Source organism: Crotalus tigris, unplaced genomic scaffold (assembly GCF_016545835.1).
Source record: "Crotalus tigris isolate CLP2741 ecotype Arizona unplaced genomic scaffold, ASM1654583v1 scf7180000017623.1712378, whole genome shotgun sequence".
NCBI classification, from domain to species: Eukaryota; Metazoa; Chordata; class Lepidosauria; order Squamata; family Viperidae; genus Crotalus; species Crotalus tigris.
Window position 1 is genome coordinate 1,638,490 of NW_024096518.1, and position 21,270 is coordinate 1,659,759.

The 21,270-nt window shown below is 36.2% G+C and overlaps 1 protein-coding gene across 3 annotated transcripts in view; it reads left to right on the plus strand.

The window, feature by feature from the left end:
- The window catches only part of GALNT1 (polypeptide N-acetylgalactosaminyltransferase 1), a 96,601-nt gene that overhangs the window by 37,829 nt on the left and 37,502 nt on the right, over nt 1-21,270 (plus strand). For 2 of the 3 annotated variants that reach the window (XM_039332220.1, XM_039332233.1), the window contains 2 exons: nt 20,003-20,210; nt 20,843-21,013. In XM_039332220.1, coding sequence (XP_039188154.1) covers nt 20,003-20,210; nt 20,843-21,013 — 379 coding nt within the window. The remainder of the gene's footprint in view (nt 1-20,002; nt 20,211-20,842; nt 21,014-21,270) is intronic. The other variant, XM_039332226.1, reaches the window with a different exon arrangement.

The following is a 21,270-nucleotide window of genomic DNA, read 5'->3' on the forward strand; positions in this document are numbered from 1 at the left end:
CTTTGGAATGTTTGATGGATTTAGAAACTCTGTCCTACAGATAATCAAATGTGAAACCCTTTGGTTGAAGTTGCACTCTGTGGAACAATTGGTTTATTGCTGTTCTGCCTGAGCTGATAGATTTGATAACCAGATTAGCAACAGAATCCCTGAGGCTAATTTTTATGGATTTTAATTTTTTCAGGGTGATATAGAATCTAGGACACAGTTTAGATCTGTTTTTTTTCCTTTAAGCAGTTGTGATTTGATATTGAAGACTTTAATATTGATCCTTGTCATGATTGGATCACTCTTTGATTGTTTTTAGTCTTGCCAGTATTATCCCTTTCTATAAAGAAATATGACCTAATAGATTAGTCCACCCCAGATGACTAATATATTCTGATGGGTTCCAGAAGTACTTGTGGTTTTTTTATGGTAATTTGGTGATATGATCAACTGAGGCACTGAGATATGCATGTTACAAGGGTCTTCAATTTAATTGCTCCTATGACATCATTCTGAATGAATCATGGGTTCTCTGATATGAAGTGCCAGAAGAGACCCTCTGAGCTGTGTTAGAAAAAGCCAAATATTCAATCTAATAAAGCATGTAAGAGCCTATATCAGGGATTACATTGTGCATATGAGTGGCAAATCATAGTTATTTTCCCACTCTTACTGTATGTGCAGATAACTGTACAGCAGCTTTGTTCAAGAGGCTTACTCCTTGCTGGGGAGGGATAAATCACAGGTTGATCTACAGGCCATTATGAAAAGTAATCTAGCTATCTGGAGGAAAAAATTCTCAAAAAGTAGGTATACCCTGAAAGGCATCATGGAAATCTAATTGATAAGAGATTGATTAGAACACAGAACCTAAATACAATAACATTTTAAAAAGATGTACAGAACAAAAAGGGAAGTGGAGGCTTTGTATGTAAAGAAATTAATTATCTTGTATATGCTAATTGAAAACATCTGGGTAAGACAAAAAGAGTAAGAAGAAAATTTGTATCTTTATGTGATGAAGTTTACACCTATACATACAACGTGAACAATGCTTTTCTAAAATCAAGTTTACAAGAGGGCAAGAATTCAACTACTGCGTTTCCCCGAAAATAAGCCCTACTTGATTTTTAGGGGTGGGCCTAATATAAGCTCTATCCCCAAAATAAGCCCTAATTAAGAACCCGCCTACCTGCCTGCCTCTTCCCTTCCATTCCCCTTCCAAGCCAGACTGGTGGTGCTTTCGGCCCACTGACTGACAGAGCTCTGCCCACACAGCCATTGAAGCGGCAGGCAAAGCACTGGAAGGTCGAGGAGAGTGCTGAAGTGAGTGGACGTCCTGCCTGCAGCACCCATGCTGGCTGCCTCTTCCCCACCAGAGCCAGAATGCTGACACATTTAGTAGAGTCCCGCCTTCCCTCCGATGGGCCTGGGCAGCTGCTGGAGAGAGAAGGGCCCATTTCAGCACCTGGTGCCTTTGAGGGGTTTGCCTTGCCACCTGCTTTCCAGCTCCATTGCAATTCTCCGCTGCTGTGGAACTGGAGCTCTTGCTTCTCCCAAGCATTTCTTTGCTAACTTAATTTCCAGCTTTGTTGCATTTCTCTATTGCATTTCTCCATCGCATTTCTCCGCCATTGCATGTAGGGAAACAAAAGAAATTTGTGGGACAAAAAAAAAGTTCAATAAGAGCTTCTAACTTCTCGCAAAACAAAAAAAGATCTCGCAAAGTTGAAAAGTCTGATTGAACTTTTTTTTTAATCCCATAAACTTTTTTTGTTTCCCCACACGCAGCAGTGGAGAAATGCAATGGAGAAACGGGACAGAGAAATGCAATGGAGAAATGCGATGGAACTGGAAGTCAGGTTAGCAGAGAAATGCTTGGGGAAGCGAGAACATCTGGGTGGTTCTCCAGCTTCACGGTGGTGAAAAAAATGTGACGGAGCTGGAAAGCAGGTGGGGCATGGGGCAGATCGGGAAGATTTGCCAAGGCTCATGGCAGTGGCATTGGTGCACACAATGTGGCGCCCTGCTGTATGCGGCCAAAAGCAGCCATAGAACAAGTGTTCTTGCGAGGCAAGACAGGTGTGGGGAAAAAATAAGACATCCCCAGAAAATAGGACCTAGTGCCTATTTTGGAGGCAAAAAAAATATAAGACCAGGGCTTATTTTCGGGGAAACACAGTATTTGATATCTGTTATAAAACCAATTCTCCTGATGTGGGAATTCCATTATGTTTTTTCTCCCTCTTGCTGATATTTTCATTTTTTTAGACATAAGGAGGAATGAATGGAATAAAGGTGTCAGCACTTTAAGAAATAATGGCCATGTTGGGTTGGAATTCAAGTAAAGTTCAAGAGGAAAAAAAGCTGAGGTTAGTCATGGACCTTGGATTTCAAGAAAGCAGTTTTTAATGAAATCAAGTGAATAAAATATGATGGCTCAACATCTCAAAAATAAGCACAAAAGAGTTGAGAAGATTGAAAAACAAGATAAGGATAGGGTCAATCTATGTGAGGAGAAGGCAAATAAGAACTTTAACAATAAAGTAATGCCAAAATCAATCCAGTTGTCATTCTAAGAAATAAAAAGATCTGTAAGAAATGAGAGCAGAGTTTAATAACTAAAGAATATAATCTGGTAGCTTCAGCCTCTATGGATAGAGTCAAGAAAGCTAAAACGCAAAGCAAATAAGGGGGAAAATAGTTATCAAGAAATGTGAGGATGACAATGACAAGACACGAGAAGTAGATAAGGAGGGAAATAGTTGTCTATGTACAAAGTAAAAGAAGATCATGGAGGCTATTGATTTGTTGCACAAGGAAAATAAAGAATACTGATGAAGAATAAAGATAGAATTGTTTAAAACCATTTATTTCAAGAGCCACTCTTAACATGACTGATGAAAATACATCTGAAGATTCACTAAGTCATTGTGAAAAGTCATTTTGGTTCTTTAAAAAAAATTGAGCTATATGGGTAATGTTCAGTAATGACAGTAAATCAATCAGCAGCCCTCAACTTTTGGGCGCCAGGGACTGGTTCCTTGGAGAAGATTTTTTTCTGCGAACTGGAGGGGGGATGGTTTCACATGCTGCCTGCATCCCAGGCATGCACAAATTGGGCTTCGCTCGTTTGTGCAACCCAATGCCAGTCCATGGCCCAGGGGTTGGGGACCCCTGCAGTATATGACTGGTAGGAAAAAATGCAAAGGTACTATACTGGAGAGACATGGCTTGGCATGAACATCAGTTTATACTGTATACCACTAAGTCACTTTGGACAGTGAGATGAATGGCATTAAAATGAATGAATAAGTGAATGAATTAATGAATGATACTTATATGATACTTGACTAAAAATGTAATGTAAACTGGGGCTAAATTAATAAAAGGACTAGATCCAGAATACAGGATAATAATTCCATTTTACTTTAAATTGATTAGACTATAGTTGGAGTACCTTATCTAGTTCTAAGGTATATAATTATTTGGGTTCAAAGAAAACATGCTGTTGTACAGTTCATCTGTGAATATAGTTTCGCAGTTTCAGTCTGGAAGCCCAGAGTCTAGTACAATGGGGGCACTGGAAATCCATTGATGTAATAGCTGTGGGTGTTATGTTGTGATGTATCTCATGATTTTCTCTTTGTAGTGGTGCCTATCTTCAAAGCTGGTTTAAGCTTTGTAGCATAGGACTTACTAATGGCTTCTGTCAGCAGTTGCAACTTTTCATTCTCTCGGCTGGATAATACAATGGCATAGGATTTCCTTCACTCTATCTTTATAATGCTTGTGTGAGTGACCTCAATACTTCTTTCTGGTCTTTAGTTTACCATAAAAAATTGGCAAGACATATGGTGGTCATCCATTCTGATGATGTGTCCCACCCACCATATCTGGGCTCTGATAAACAGGGACTCAATGCTAGTGGACTTTGTACTATCCAAGATTCCACACTGAAGACACAGTCCTCACAACAAATGCCAAGGATGGAGCAGAGAACACACATAAGAAGTCTCTCCAGTTTGATGTCATTGGTACAGAGTCCAGGACTTGCATCTGTGTAGAAGAGAAGGGATAACCATAGCTCTGTAAACTTACATCTTTATAGAGATAAAGACATTGTGTTGATTCAGAACTTTAATATGCAGCAATCCCAGAGCCAAGCTTACTGATCCTGGAGTCAATTTCTTTGTCTAAAGATCCATCACTTGTCATGATGCTTTCCAAATACTTGAAACTTTTTACATTTATAACTGGTTGTTGTTAACAGAGATTTTTTGGCTTTGGTATCTGGCATAGTCTACTACAGTGTTTCAGTCTTGTCCAGACTGATAAGCCAAAGAGCATAATGGCATCTGGGAATTTGTTCAGTATCAACTGTACATCACTGTCCTTCTGTGCTAGGAGCAGTCATCAGCAAAGATGGTTTCTTGAATGATTGCACCGACACACTTTTATCTATGTTCAAGTGGTAAAAGTCAAAGAGAAAGCCATTCAGTCAGTACTCTTTGATAGCATGTGTCAGTTCTGGGTATAGCATTTTAGAAAGAAATGGAGAAACTGGAGAAAGTCAAAGAATGCTATCAAGATGTCAAGGAACTTTGAAATCCTATTCACCTTTAGACTTTAAGCCCCTTTAAGTTGTGGGTGGTAGTGTAATATGAAAGAATATTTTTTTAGGGTCCATAAAAGTGAAGTACCAGGTAATTTAAGTATAGCTATCTAAACCTGATTATGACTTTTGAATCTATTGATCCTATGCTGTGTATATTAATTGAAGAATTATAGGACAAAATGAAACCTCTAAATAATATGTACAGGACTGTACTGTCAATAATTTTGTGGAAAATTATATTGTAACTGACAACTTATATATATTTGAATATAAATGATTTCTCACATGAAAAGAAAAGCCCTGTAAAGACAGATTCCTGACATCATAATTGGAGTTCTTCACTGTGCTCTCTGATTCATACTGTTGGATTCTGTGTCCTCACAGCAGCATGTGGAGCCTTCAAGACAATTTTATTTGACAGGTGTTTTCCTTCTTCTGTATCATACATCTTCTGGAACTGCTTCTTCTTATTCCCTTACTTTTTTGTTCACAGTGAGAGTACGTTATGGTTTTTGAGAGTTCATCTGTTTGACTACATAATTCTAGCAGCTCCATTTTGCAGTGCAGGAATTCTGGAAGTAAGTGTCCACCTTCTAATGGCCAAAATCTTTGTTTTCATTTTCTTGGAGAAGAGGATGTGTCTAAATAATATCCATAATATTAAGTATTCGCAAAAATGTTAATGATTGGAAATATTTGCATCTTTTGACAAATGTTTTGGAAACACCTTTATAGTGGTTCTTCCTTGATGTGCTAGGAACATTCTTTTCTCTGCTGTTCTCTGGTGCCTACCTAACTTGTGGCAAGAGGAGTTCTACTACACTAGCTTGGGTTTTATTTCTTCACTGTACAGTCTCTTCAATCTAGTCTTCATAGGTTAGGTTGCATAGCCCATCTTTCTTCTGCAGGAATTGGACTTGCCACTTTAAGCACTTTTTAGAGAATTAAAAAAATAAATAAAGGGAGTTGACTTGAGCCAAAAGAATTGAATTCAGCCAGTAATAGAAGCTAAGAAAAATGTTCAGTATAAACCCAAAAGTGTAAAAAGTTATATTTGCTTTTCTCAACAAATAATTGCAGTATGCACAATGAAAATATCACCGAACATTTGCCAAAGAAATGTACTCATTCAAAAAATAATATCATAAAATAAATGTGTGAAGGCAGCTCAGAATATCTGTCAATCTTGGGATTTAAATATATCTTAATCTTATTTATCTTGCCCCAGATATCCAAACAGATTCTTGTTTAGGTCTTCATTCATTTATATCAACATGGGATAATTTCAAAAGGAAACAGAGAATAATATTAGAGCTCAGTTCTTAACTTTTCTAAATTATTGTTGCAACTCCAACAATACTCAATCAAATCTGATTTGCTGTGATTAGTAAATAGGATACCAAATTCAATTAACAAAATGGGATTGAGAGCAAAAGCTCCTGATTTGTACATATAGCTTCAAGTATCATCTGATTAAATATAATTCTACATTCTGTTCTCCATTGAATTCCATTATTGTTTTGAGAATTTCAAATAATGCAGATGATTGCAAAGCCAAATTAAAAAAGCATGGAGTTAACTTTGATGAGTGATGAACATAATTGAAATGAATGCACACTATGATTTAAGAGTTGAATAAATAGTAGCGAATACATAACATTTTGCAACATTGGAGATCAAACAGATTCCTAACCAACCTAGCCGACAACTTTGCCATCCCAAAGTAGAGGAGGGAACTAAAGGAAAAACTATACTGGACCTAATTCTAACTAACAGAGAAGAAGTGATAGAGGGAAGTTGCTGGAACTTTGGGTGAGAGTGACCATGTCATATCGAAATTCAATATAATGCTAACACAAGCAACAGAACCTAATCCAACCAGTGTTTTAAACTTTTAAAAAAATGATTTTAACAAACTCAAAGCCTAGGAAAGATTCCATGGATGAAAATCCTAAAGGGGAAAATAAGAAGAATGAGAAACTCTGAAAAATATGATCACAAAAGCCCAGTCCAGCACAATACCACTAAAAAAGAAAAGCAAAAAATCCAAGAAGAAACCAGCATGATTGCACAAAGATCTCTCTGATAAACTGAAAGACAAAAAGGACAAGTACAAAAAATGGAAAGAGGGACACATAAGTAAGGCAGAGTATGAGCAGATCTGCAAAGATGAAGTCAGGAAAGCAAAGGTTCAGAATGAACAATGATTTGCAACAAAAGTCAAAGATAATAAAAAAAAGTGTCTTTCAATATATAAAAAACAAGAAAAAGGTCAAGGAAATAGTAGGTCCACTTAAGAGAAGATGGCAAGGAAGTAACGGGAAGTAGAGAGAAAGCAGAGCTGTTTAACTCATTCTTTGCATCAATCTTCAAACGAAAAGAAACTATAGCCCAGTGTATCAAAAACTATAAAAGACAGACTAGAAATAAAAAATAAAATAAGCAAAAAAAATGATTAGAGAACACCTATCTGATCTTGATGAATATAAATCCCCAGGACCTGATGGATTACATCCCAGAGTTCTGAAGGAGCTGGCAGATGTTATCTCAGAACCATTGTACAATATCTTTCAAAAATCCTGGAGAACTGGGGAATTATCTGAGGATTGGAAAAGAGCTGATGTGGTTCCCATCTTAAAAAAAAAAAAAAACAGACTCTGGAAATTATAGACCAATCAGCCTAAGATTAATACCTGGGAAGACACTGGAAAATATAATCCAAAAATAGATCTGTGAACATGTAGAAACAAAGTTATAACTAAAAGCCAGCAAGGGTTTGTTAAAAGCAGATTTTGCCAAACCAATTTTATTTCATTCTTTGACAAAGTGTCTAATTAGTAGACCATAGAAATGCTGTGGACATAGTATACTTAGAGTTCAGTAAGGCATTCAACAGTAGACCATAACCTACTTCTTGATAAGCTAGAAAAATGTGGGATAGACAACATCACCATCAGATGGATTTGTAACTGCCTGACAAACCGTACTCAATGAGTAGTCCGTAATGGTACTATATCTACATAGAGTGAAAGAAGCAGTGGGGTATAGTGCAAATGATACCAAGCTGGCAGGAATAGCTAACACCCCAGAAGACAAGCTCAGGATCTAAAAGGATCTTGACACACTTGAACAATGGGCCCCACCCAGCAAAATGAATTTTAAAATAAAAAAAGCAAAGTTTTATATTTAGGCAAAAAAAAACCCTCAAAGGTATAAGTACATATTAAATGAAACATGGCTCAAAAACAGTAACTGTGAGAGAGACCTTGGGGTCCTAGTGGATGAGCATTTAAATATGACCCAACAGTTTTCCAGTATTTGAGGGGCTGCCACAAAGACTTATTTTCCAAAGCACCAGAGGGCAGGACAAAAAACAATGGATAGAAACTAATCAAGGAGAGAAGCAACCTGGAATTGAGGAACTTTCTAACAGTGAGAACAATTAACCAGTGGAACAGCTTGCCTTCAGAAGTTGTGGGTACTTCATCACTGTATGTTTTAAAGAAGAGACTGGACAGTCACTTGTTTGAAATGGTATAGGATCTCCCGCTTGAGCATAGGGCTGGACTAGAAGACCTCCAAAGCCCAACTTTATTCTATTCTAAATTCTAGGTGTGGATTATTATGAGGATGTGATGTCTTCCCTTGAAAGAATTCCTATTTCTTTGATGGAGCTAAGTGTTAAGTGTTAAGACTGTATGTTTATTCTGAAGTTTGCTGGCAGATGGCTGTTAAAGGGAGTGGGGGCAAATCAGAGGGTTTTAACTTCCAACATTCTTTTCTATGTTCTTTTCTATTTAGATTCTAACATTTTTCTAACAAGATAATGTGTGTGAATTCATAGATACTCAAAAAACAGTTCTTACATTCTATACTCTCCCCCTTGATCTCTTTCAGAAATTCCTTATCCTTGAGAGCAATTGTTTTAGTAAATGGATGAAATTTGATTCATTGTTTATTGTACTGGTAAAACAAAGTACTAGATGCAGTGCAATAAATAAAGGCTTATTACATCCCTAAAATGTTCCTGGGTGTGCCAAATCAAGGTTTTCTAGTAATTTTCAATTTGTTGGGAAGATTAATAGTAATAATGATGTAGAAGAAGTAAACAACTTATTTCCAATTTTTTTTCTGTTCTCTTTACCCATAATTAAATCCAATCATCTAATCTTTTAACTCTATTCAAAACATTTTCCCATATTTAGTTATTCATTGAAAGTTTCTTAAAATCAATTTACATTTAAATATCTAAAACATTTCCTTTATGTTGATCATCCCAAACATTTTTATAGTTCTCATATCGAAAAAGAAAAGAAAAAATACTGTCTTACTTGGAGGGCTCATCCCTCTTAAGCTAAAATCTTTCTGTTTCTTCAGCATATTCAAACAAGTGTTTCATTTTTAAATATTTCCTCTGCTACACTCCGTCATCTAATTCCTCAATTCTCACTTTAGCCCTCTTCTTTTGCCAAGCATCTTTCCCAATCAATATATTCCGTTGCATCAGATATTGTAAATGTTGTAGATATAGTAGGCAAATCAAACATAATATTGTAAATATTGTAGATATAGTAGGCAAATCAAACATCATGTCTTTGTAAAAGGTTTTGCCTCTTCATATTCATTGAAGATTTCTCTCATCATCCCTTGTCTCCCTGTTTCTTGTACTCCCAACAGCTCAGCAATCCATTTTGTCAAATCTTTTTCCTTCTCCTTACTTTGTGGTCTTAGAGTACAAGTTATCTTTTCCATGTTCAATGTTTCTTGTAAGTCATTCTCCACTTGAGTCTCCACTAGCTTATATTCAGTTGTCTGTTTTACATGATTTCTCTCTCTTTTTGTTTTCTGATCATTTGATTGTTGTGACATTAAATTGAGAATGCATTCATTTAAATTTTCAAATTCATTTTTAATTTCCTCATGTTTGAAGTTAATACCATTTGCATTTGTTGTAACAGAACAAACATTTTCTCCTGGTAACTATTTTTTTTTTTTTGGTATGTTCTTTCTGCAGATATCTGATGCTCCATAAGGACAAAACAAAATCCTTTCTCTGCCAATCACTTTAAAGTCTCAATTTAAAAAATTTAAATTTTAAATATTTAAAAAAATATTTATAATCCAGGCAGGTCAGTTTTTTCTAAGCTTTATAGTTATTGCTTTGTAGATAGTCCACAATGTTTTCTTTTTGTTTAATCAAAGCCCTGAAGGTCACGACAACAGGCTTTTCTTTCTGAGCTGTATATTTAGGGCAGTATTTCATCCACCACTTGATGTCAGCACCAATTTTCTTTCAATTTTCTGTATTATTTTCTCATAAATTTAATTCATTGCTTCCGTTTAGAGGAGGGTGGAACAAAGACACATGCATACCCTCACTTTCAGAGGATTTTTTTTACTTCTAAGGTTTTTTCTTTTTTCTCAGGAAATCAGTCAGATAGAAGAGAGAAAACCCATATTCTTACCCACTTCAGTCACTCTGTTTACAATCATGCTTAGTTTAGTGCTTTTTAGCTGCATGTAGCTTCGGCTAGACTCATGAATGATACTAGTCTTTCTTCTGTTGGTTTTTGGAGAGCTTTCCCCAGACATCCGGATTGACTACTGTCTCCCCAGGATCAACAGGGCTTCCCTCCTTCCTTGCCACCTCTCTGGGATAGCTTTGGGCCCATTTAGGGTCCCCAAACAGACGGAAATCAGAAATCCCTTGGCTGTTGCACTAACTGCACAGAACCAGAAGCCCAGGGTAATGGGGGGTAATGAGAGGGCAGAGGCCCTCCACACAGTCCCAGTTTTTCAAGTTACCCCTTTGGAAAATTAATTATAGTTGCTTTAAAAAAGTGCAGATTTTTTAGTTTTGTACCCCATGCTCTATTTCTTATAGCTCCTCTCCAGAAAATAAAACTGTCAATGTGCCAGCCAGTAAAACCCAGTAGGACAATTCAGCATTCTATTTTTTCATTTCCATTCTGTTGACCTGAACCTGAAGCTTTTCTTCCTTACTAAAGCATCAACGTCTCATGTGAGTTGACAAATTTGTCAGAATGTATGGTTATGGTTATCAGAAGAAAGGAAATAGTGCTTTGGAAACTCTGCCTTTGTAGTGGGTAAAAACTGTGGCTGCCATTATACAATCCAATCTACCTCAAAAGTCCAATATATATTTCCTTTTTTTCCCATCTATCTTCCTCAAATTGTTGGAGGTTCAATCAATCAGAATAGAGCTGGAAGGAATCTTGGAGATCTTCTAGTCCAACCCCTTACTCAAATAGTAGATCCTATACCATTTCAGAGAAGTGGCTGTCCAGTCTCTTTTAAAAATCTCTAGCGATGAAGCATCCACAACTTTTGAAGGCAAGCGGTTTCACTGCTTAATTGTTTTCACTGTTAGGAAGTTTCTCTTTAATTCCAGGTTGCTTCTCTCCTGGATTAGCTTCCATCCATTGTTTCTTGTCTTGCCTTTCGGGCCTTTGGAAAATAACTTGATTCCCTCTTCTTTGTGGCAGCCCCTCAAATACTGGAATACTGCTCTCATTTCACCCTAATGCTTTTTTTCTCTAGACTAGCCATATCTAGTACCTACAACCATTCTTCATATATTTTAGTCTCAAGGCATTTAATCATCCTGGTTGCTCTTCTCTGAACTTTTTTCAAAGTCTCAACATCTTTTTTGTAATATGACCAAAAGTGGACACAGTATTCCAGGTGTGGTCTTACTAAGGTTTTATAGAGCAATACTAATATTTTACGTGCCTCTGTTTATACAACCAAGAATTGTACTTGCTTTTTTGGCTGCCGCCGCACGCTGCTGACTCATATTTAAGTGATTGTCCACTAGCACACCAAGGCCCCTCTCATAGTTACTGTTTTTGAGCCAGGTTGGAAATTGTCCATTTCTCTTGGGCCTGAGGTTAAAAGGAAACTTGGTGGTCTTTTGTGGGGAGTGCTGCATTGACAAGTTCAGAAAAATGGTAATCACTAAGTAGTCAAAGAGAAAGCGAGAAATATTTTATAGATAGTCCTTAACAGTTTTACTTTAATTATAAGCCAGCCTAGTTGCCCAAATGCAAATATCTACACTTGGCGCTTGCAAGAAGACTGTAAGCTCCTCAAACAATAGCTGTTTCTTTCCAGTTATCTGCCTGTTCTCTCTTATTACTGTGTTTTCCTGAAAATAAGACCTATCCCGAAAATAAGCCCTAGCTTGATTTTTACATGTGCACCCAATATAAGCCCTATCCCCAAAATAAGCTCTAGTGTTAAAATCAAGCTAGGGTGGGGGTAGGGGGTGGAGCTGCCTCATACACTCCACACCCGCTTACCTTAAAACTGCTGCAGCCAGGCCTCCCATGCCCCAACACCTGTCGCGCTGCTGCCTGAGTTCTTTTGCGGCCGCATGCCACGCGGCACATTGCGTCGCTGCTATCAATTGCAGCACAAGGCCACATGGCTTGTCGCACCCACTTGTGATCAGTGTGACGAGCCTTGCGGCCTCCTGCCTCAAGTGGTGGCATCAGCACAATGTGCTGTGTGGCCTTGTGCCACAAGTAGCAGCAGTGCAATTGGCGCAACAAGCCATGCAGCTTGCGAGTGGTGGCAGTGGTGCAATGTGCCATGTAACATGCAGACGCAAATGGCTACAGCGGTACAATAGGTATTGGGGTGTGGGAGGTCTGGCTGCAGTGGTCCTTACATAAGTGAGTAAAACATCCCCTGAAAATAAGACCTGGTGCCCCTTTTGGAAGCAAAAAATATATAAGACCAGGTCTTATTTGGGGGGAAAAGTAAAGCAGGATGAATAGATAGTTGGTGACCTATCTCAACATCCACTCAGAGAGTCTTTTTTTTTTTCTCTGTCTCTGAAAACCTTGAAAATAACAGAGAATGGGACAGCTTGGCTTGCATGCTGAGGAAAAGGTTATCCAGAATAACTACAATATCTCCTATAAAAATTCTTTAGATTGTTGGTGCCTGGTAGAGCAAAGTAGTCAGTTTGGGTCTGAATTATGAGAAGAGGAGGCAGATGTAGATAGGAGTTGTATAAGTATATACAACTTAGCAACATGTCAACTATTAATGTCGTTATAGAGTCCCAATGGGATTTGGAAGGCTGAAACAATCAGCCCAGGAAAATAAAAGTAGGGTTCTGCTAAGTGTGGTAATATACCCCCTTGTTCCTCCTCAGCATGATATAAAGTGCAGGGCTAAAGTTCTATTGGAGTGAATCAAATTCCATAAAGTATTGGAAGAGATTGTTATTCTTTTTTAAGTCAATTAAAATAGCTGGTGATAAAAAGGAACTTCTGCCTCAGTTTTTATTTTAGAATAGTTCCTTTCAATATATTACCTTCTCAGTTTTTGGATAATTGATAGATACTTTCTTTGCTTTACTTTGGACTGTCAGGATCACAGGAGTACATGAGAGTTAGATTGTTCAATAAGAAACACTGGTGATGTCTCACAGAGCTTTGGTAATTATAGGAAATGGCAACCATATAATTAGTTTCCATTTTGAAATGTTTCTCTTCTCTCAATCAGCTGGAATCAATTATATTTTTTGTATAGATGTGGGGTAAATTTTACCCTCCTTCTAAAAATTCTTTGAATATTCCACCATATCTTAATCCAAAAAGCTTTTATATTTTTGCACGACCACCAGATATGATAATAAGTAGCATCCAAACATCCGCATCTCCAACATTTAGGCTGTAAGTCAGGATACATGCGAGACATTTTTTGTGGATCAAGGTGCCATCTATAAAACATTTTGTAAAAATTCTCCCTTAAGTTTTGGGCTTGTGTAAATTTAACATTCCTCACCCAAATAATTTCCCAGGTATCTAGTAGAACTGGTTCACCAAAATTTTGTGCCCATTTAATCATACATTCTTTGACTAATTCTGCTTCTGAATCCAATTCTACCAACACCCCATAAATTCTCTCAATGTGAGTTCGTCTTTGATCTTTTATTTGTTTTAACAAGTTTTCATCTTCTCTAAGCAAACCCACATTACGATCTATCTTCCACCTATCCACTATTTGTCTATACTGAAACCATGAGTAAATAATATTTTCTTGTGTTAAATCTTCCAAAGATTTTAACTGCCAATTTTTACCATCCCATCTAAGTAATTGTGCATAAGAAACACTATCCATCTTAACTCCTCTCCTTATCCCTTCTATCGCATGCCATGGTATAGCCCATAATGGAATTTTAAAATCACTTCTATAATATTTCCTCCAAACCCGAAGTAAAGAAATCCTTATAATATGAGATTTAAAAACCCTATCGACCTTTTTATTAAAAATTAGATAGGCATGCCATCCAAAAAGTAAATCCCAACCCTCCAAGAGGAGTATTTCTACATTTGTTAAATTAACCCAATCACTTATTAATGTTAAAACCACAGCCTCATAATACAATTTCAAATTCGGTACCTTGAGTCCACCTCTCTCGCGAATATCTTGTATAATTTTAAGTTTTACTCTTGGTTTTTTCCCTGCCCAGATAAATTTATTAATACCTTTCTGCCATTCATCTAAATTAACCTCATTCTTTAAAATAGATATCATTTGAAATAAAAAAAGAAACTTTGGCAAAACATTCATTTTAATCGCCGCAATTCTTCCCAAAAGAGATAATTGCAACTTCTCCCAATTTTTCAAATCTCTTTGTATATTGACCCACAACCTTTCATAATTATTTTTATACAATTTTGCATTAGAAACAGATAAAATAACCCCCAAGTATTTCACCTTATTAACAACCTCAAAATCTGTCAGATTGACCAAAATCTGCTTATCCAGATTAGTCATATTTTTGGGCAATATTTTAGTCTTATTATTATTAATTTTAAAACCCGAAACCCGTCCATATTGATATATCAATTGTAGTAGTTCTATTACAGAATAAGTAAGTTGGGATAAGGTAACCACCAAGTCATCCGCGAAGGCCCTTAATTTATATTCTTTTTTATTAACTTCTATCCCTTTTATTTGCTGTGATTCTTGAATTTTAATCAGCAATATTTCCAAAGTTAAAACAAACAGCAATGGTGACAGTGGACAATCCTGTCTAGTCCCCTTCTCTATTGTAAACACCTCTGACAAACCCCCATTAACTATAAGTTGTGCCGTTTGTTTTTGGTAAATAACACCAAGAGCTTGTAAAATTTTTTCTCCAAAATTCATTTTCTCAATTAGTCTTAACATAAATTGCCAATTCAATTGGTCAAAAGCTTTTTCAGCATCTAAAAATATCAATCCTGCAGAAACTTGATTATTTTTATCTAAATATTCTAATAAATTAATAATTTGTCTGACATTATTCTTCATATACCTTCCAGTTATAAAACCCATTTGGTCTGTATGTATAACATGATGCAAAACCCTCATAAGCCTATTAGCTAAGATTTTTGCAAAAATCTTATAATCTACATTTAAGAGAGATATGGGTCTATAATTCTTTGGTAAAGTAAGATCTTGATCTTCTTTTGGAATTAGAGATATAAAAGCTCTACCCCATGACAGAGGGATCTCTAAACCCTGTAATATGTTATTAAAGAGCTCACTTAAAGGTTGAATCATCTCTTGTACCAAAGTTTTATAATAAATAGATGTCAAGCCATCAGTACCCGGTGCTTTATCTAATTTTAATTCTTTAATCACCGTCTCAATTTCCTCACTAGTAATCAAACTATTAATTTCTTGTTTCTGATCTTCTGTTAATTTAGGGAAGTTGGCTTCATTTAGATAATTATCTATATCTAAAACCTGTACTTTGGTACTCTTATATAATTTTTGATAATAATCTAAAAAAGATTTCTTAATCAACTCCTTCTGGTATACCAGTTTACCATTATAATTTATTTTATCTATAATTCTCTGTCTCTGTTTCTTTCTCAGTTGGTAAGCCAACCATCTCCCTGGTTTATTAGCATTGCAAAATGTATTTTGTTTCATATACAATAAATTAGTTGCAGTTTGATCAGCCATCAACATATTAAATTGTGATTTAAGCAGTTTTATAGATTCTTTAACCTTCTCATCTGTAGGATTTAAAATCAAAGTATTTTCTTTTAATTTAATCTCATCTTCCAATTCCTTGCGTTTCTGAATCTGCTTCTGTCTATGAACATTATTCATTTGTATCAAAATCCCTCGCATGAAGGCTTTGCCTGCATCCCAGACCATTGACATTGAAGTTCCCTTATGCATATTTAAAACAAAATAATCCTTTAAATGCTCCTTTAATTTTTGAACATTCTTTTCTTGTCTGAATAAATTTTCATTCATCCTCCACGATCTCCTCTCCTCTTTTTCATCGACCAATTCCATCCAAACTGGACTATGATCCGTCAATGTCCTGGGAAAAAATTTAACATTCTTTACCCTAAAATATAAGTCAGTTGTAATCAAGAAAAAGTCAATTCTTGAAAAAGATTGATGTCTATCTGAAAAGAAAGTGAAATCTCTCTCCTCCTGATTGTGTTCACGCCAATAATCTCGCAGCTCCCAGTCCTCTTTCAGATCAAAAAAGCTTTAAGTAATTTAGCCTGTTTAAAAGAAATAGAAGATCCTTTTTTGTCTCTTTGTGTATCTAAAACACCATTCCAGTCTCCCATTAGTATAACAGATCTGTAATCCAACAGGGTTAATTTTTGGTGTAACAATCTATAAAATTGTTCCTGTTGTTGATTTGGTGCATACAGTCCCACTATAAGTACTTTCTTACCATACAAACCAACTTCAATCATAACATATCTCCCTTGAAGATCAGATTCTACCAAACAGGCTGATAGATTTTGCTTAACATAAATAACTACTCCCCCTTTTTTCCCAGGAGCAGAAGATACAAAATGAGATCCCAAACGAGCATTAACTAGATATTTTTGATCTTTAGATATAATATGTGTTTCCTGCAAGCAAATAATATCATTATTATGTTGCTTTAAATAATGAAAGATTTTCTTTCTCTTTTGGGGGAAATTAAGGCCATTAGCATTCCAAGTCAGGAGCTTTACCATCTCCCTTAACCAGAAGCCTGGAGAAGACTGCTTGAAGATCTGCCATTGAAGAATGTACTGCAGAACTCTTGGGTCTTGCTCCTCCCACCGGCAGCGAAACAATTTCTTGAAGAGATTCTTTAACTTCCTTCTTCTGTTGTTCCTTTTCCTTGCGTCTGTGTGCTGCACGAGTCATTCTTTGCTCTTTGATCTCTGTTTGTTGTGACCACTCCGCCTGTAACTTTCCACCAACCATCACTCCTACACCTTCAGACTGCTGTTCCATCTCTTTACCATCCAAAACTTTCTGCATCGTAGGTGGTGGTGAGCCTGCTCCCAGGACCGAGCTTTAGAAACTGTATTAAGTCTGTAACGTGTCCCCGCATGGCTCACAACCATACCCATCGGAATCTCCCATCTGAATGGCATCAATCTTTTTTTAAGTTCGTTAGCTAAAAAAGCAAACTCTTTTCTCTTTCTTAGAATTTTAGATGGGATCTCCTTTAAAATGATGACATCTTGAGCAGCGATCTGGAACCTCTTATTATAAAAAGCTTGTATGATTTCATTACGCAGAGATCTCTTTGCAAAATAAATCACCACATCTCTTGGTAAATTTTTTTGCTTTGCAACCCAGGAGTTAACTCTATAAATTTTTTCAACTTCTCTGAATATTTCCTCTTTCTCTCTATTCAAAATAACAGCAAAGTCATTTACCACAATCTCTCTCAGATCTTGCTGCATATCTTCTTTCAGACCCCTGATTCTTAAAGCATGTTCCATCTCTCTGTACTGAGACATAACAATATCATCTTGTGAAATTTCCATCTTTTTTCCATACCTTCAAATTTGTCTTCCAAAATTTCCACCTTGTCTGCCACCTCTTCCACTCTAGAATCTAACTTCTCAACCACAGAAGCAAGTCCTGTTAAAGCCATAACTATGTCTTGCCTCAGAATAGTGTTATTCTGCTCTAAAAGGTTCTTCATTTCCCCTCTAATTTGAGTTTTATTCTGCTCTAAAAGCTCCTTCATTTCCCCTCTGATTTGAGACACAGCACTTCCCATTATGTCTTTCATATCTTGTACCGTTATTGCTGGCAAAGGAGGAGAAGGTGGTGGTGTAGCTTTAGGTTGTTGTGCCAGTAGGATCGCAGGAGAAGAAGCCACCTTGGGTACTGTAGAAGCTGCTTGCCTCTTTGAAGCCATTTTAAAAAAAGGAAAAAATCTTATTTCTTCTTTCTTCCTTCTTAAAAAAAACAATAAAAAAATCCTCAGAAAGAGAAAAAGAAATAAAAAACAAAGGAGAGTTTAAAAAATCATTCCAAAACACAAATTCACCTTCAGAAAAAGTTTAAAAGAAAACCATGTAGTCTATAACATTCCATTTCACTCACTTTTTTCCGGAAAGAGAAAAAAAAAAAACTTCCAAATCGCCATTTTACTTTCATTCTCCACACAAAAAAAAACAAAGAAAAAAAAGAAAGGTCAGCCTTTCAAACTAAAGTCCAAATAACATCCAATAAATCAAATCCTTTATCCAGCTCTGTCCGCTTTTAAAAATAACTCACCCAGTTCCTTTAAGCACGGAGGTGGAAGCAGCGGTTTGCTTTGTTCCCAGAGGAACAAAGACAGCTGGGAGGCGGAGACAACCTGAACTCCGAGGGAGCTCTCTTTTCACCCCCCAGAGAAAAAATTCCTGGGGGGTTTAAGAGGCTGTACCCCTATTCAGGTGATACTCCCCTCCCCCCCTTCGCCCGGGAGGGAGGTTTCGAGCCGCGGAACAGCTGGTGCCTGCTGTTCTTCGCGGTTCTCACGCTTTCCCAGGAGGACGGCTACAAAGTAGCCGCCATCACCGATGCTTAAACCACCGGAAGCAACCCTTAATAAGCCTTTTTAATATCATTCCAAAGAGGCACAAAATTATTTTGAAACAGTTTAGCATTTATATTTGTCAGGTATTTCACCTTTTTCTCCGCCTTACAACCCAACTTTTTAGTCAATATGTCATAATCATAAGTGGTCATATTCTTAAAAAGCATTGTTATTTTCTATTTATTTTAAAGCCCACTAAAGCTCCAAACTCATTTAGTTTCTTTATCAAATATTTTATATTAGTTTTTTGGGCATTTCAAAAATATAATTAAATCATCAGCAAATGCTTTCAATTTATAAACTTCCTTTTTGATATTTGTACCTGTTATTTTCTCATCTTGCCTAATATTCCTATTCAAAGCTTCCAATACCAATATAAACAACAGAAAAGATAAGGGGCATCTTTGCCTCGTATCTTTTTGAATTTCACATAGTTTAGTTAAATCTCCATTAATAATAATCTTTGCTTGTTCTGACATATAATCTGCTTTAACCCCTTGAATAAATTTCTCCCCAAAAGCCGTATCTTCCAAAACTTTAAACATAAAAATCCAATTTAAATTGTCAAAGGCCTTTACTGTATGCAAAAACTATTAAAGCTGCCTGTTTCTCATGATATTGCAGGTATTCAATAATTTTCAAAACAGTCCTCACATTGTCTCTTTAATTGTCTTGTTGGCAAAAAGCCAGATTAAGCTTAATGTATATATGGCTGTAAAACTTTCTTCAATCTTTCTGCCAAAATTGCAGTGAAAAGTTTATAATCATTATTTAATAATGGAATTGATCTATAGTTGTTTACACTTTTCTAGTAATAACACAATATTACCTTCTTTCCAGGTTTGAGGTATTTTTGTTCCCTGTAATACTCCATTCATTATGTCCTTTAGTGCAGGGGTGTCAAACTGCCGGCCCACAGGCCGGATGCGTCATGGCAAAACTGTGCCCACCCCATTGCTGGCAATGGAAAAAAAAAGTTGCGATACGTTGCAACACATTATGTGACTTTGCAAGTTTGACACCTCTGCTTTAGTGGCTGAAGGAGTTGATTCTAAAAGCATTTATAATGTTGGCTTGTAAGACCATCTAGATCTGGAGTTTTACCTGATTTCATTTTTAATAGTTTTTGGTATTTCAAAAGTAGTTACTGGTTCATTCATAAGTTGTCTTTAAGCTTGTGAAAGTTTAGGTAAATATTGTCTTTGCAGATATTCGTCTACTTTATGCATATCAAGTTCCTACTTCTTGTAAAGATAGAGTAAGAAGGCTCTACCTTCTTGTTAACTATGTCACTTGCATATTCTGCATCCAGAAAAAACTTCATGGTGAGTCAAACTTTCTGTTTCTTCAGAAAGAATTGCCAAAAAAAAGGAAGGACAACTCTGCTGAATTGTCTTGTCACTGATCAAATTGAGAGGTAATTTAGATCAAAGTCAGCCTACGAATTTGACTAATACTATTAAGGGTTTATATGCAAGAAACATTTAAGTCACTTTTTGTTCAACACTGTTTTTCAGACTTCTTGAAGAGACCATTGGAAAACTTTGTGAAAAAATTACGAATACCAGTGTATGTGATTCGAATGGAGCAGCGTTCTGGACTCATCAGAGCCAGATTGAAAGGAGCTGCTGCCTCCAAAGGCCAAGTCATTACCTTTTTAGATGCTCATTGTGAATGCACTCTAGGTTGGCTTGAGCCTCTGTTAGCACGGATTAAAGCTAACAGGTGGTTATTTTATAAAATGTGTTGAAGATTAATATTTATTAATTTAGTTAAATGAGTTTATAACAATACTCTTTCAAAACATTGATTAAACTTTGTAGATCCTTTTGAGGGTTTTATTGTGCAGTAGATCATGTTTTGACAAAAATAAGCAACAGAACATAACCATATTTAAATGAGGTGTGTGTATATACTGGATTGAAATTCCTATAATTTCAGCTATCACTGCTTTTCCTCAGACTTTTTTTTAATACAGATGCTTTTTTAAAGCGAAGAAGACTTTAATATGGGTCCATCAAATGTTAATGCTGTAGTTTGCTACTATTTTACTTTGAAAACTATAGAGCTTCAAAGAATCTCACATGTTTTGTGTGGAATATTAGTTTGTTAAAGCTAACTGGATATAATCTTTGTAATAGTTCATTCTCTACATCTGAATCTGAACAAGTGTCCAGATGATTTAGTGACATATAGGGCTCTAATAGGCTTGTCCTTATTATAGTTAGTCTCCAATGTTTAATAAGTAGGATGAAAATCAATTAATAATAAGCTGCATAATTGCTCCCCGCAGTGAATAACACATAGCACTGTTATTATCTTTTGTCTATAACAATCCATGTCATTTATTTCTCTAGGAAAATTGTAGTTTGTCCTATCATTGATGTAATCAGTGATGACACATTTGAATATATGGCAGGCTCTGATATGACTTATGGAGGATTCAACTGGAAGTTAAATTTCCGATGGTATCCTGTTCCTCAGAGAGAAATGGATAGAAGGAAAGGTGATCGGACTCTTCCAGTTAGGTAAAGAAAACTGATTCTTGATTAAACTGAATACTTTAATAGATATTCAGTTTGATGGATATTCCTTTGAGGATATAGTATAAGGCTCTATGAGTAATGAATTAATAAATAAGTATTAGGCTCTATGATTAATGAATTAATTAACTATATTTCTCAGAAGTTCACAGTCAAATAGTTTGAAATCACTAGTCCATTTCCAAAACCAAAGGAAGATGGAAACTATTCCTCCACTCAAAAATAATAATCTTTAAGCTGTT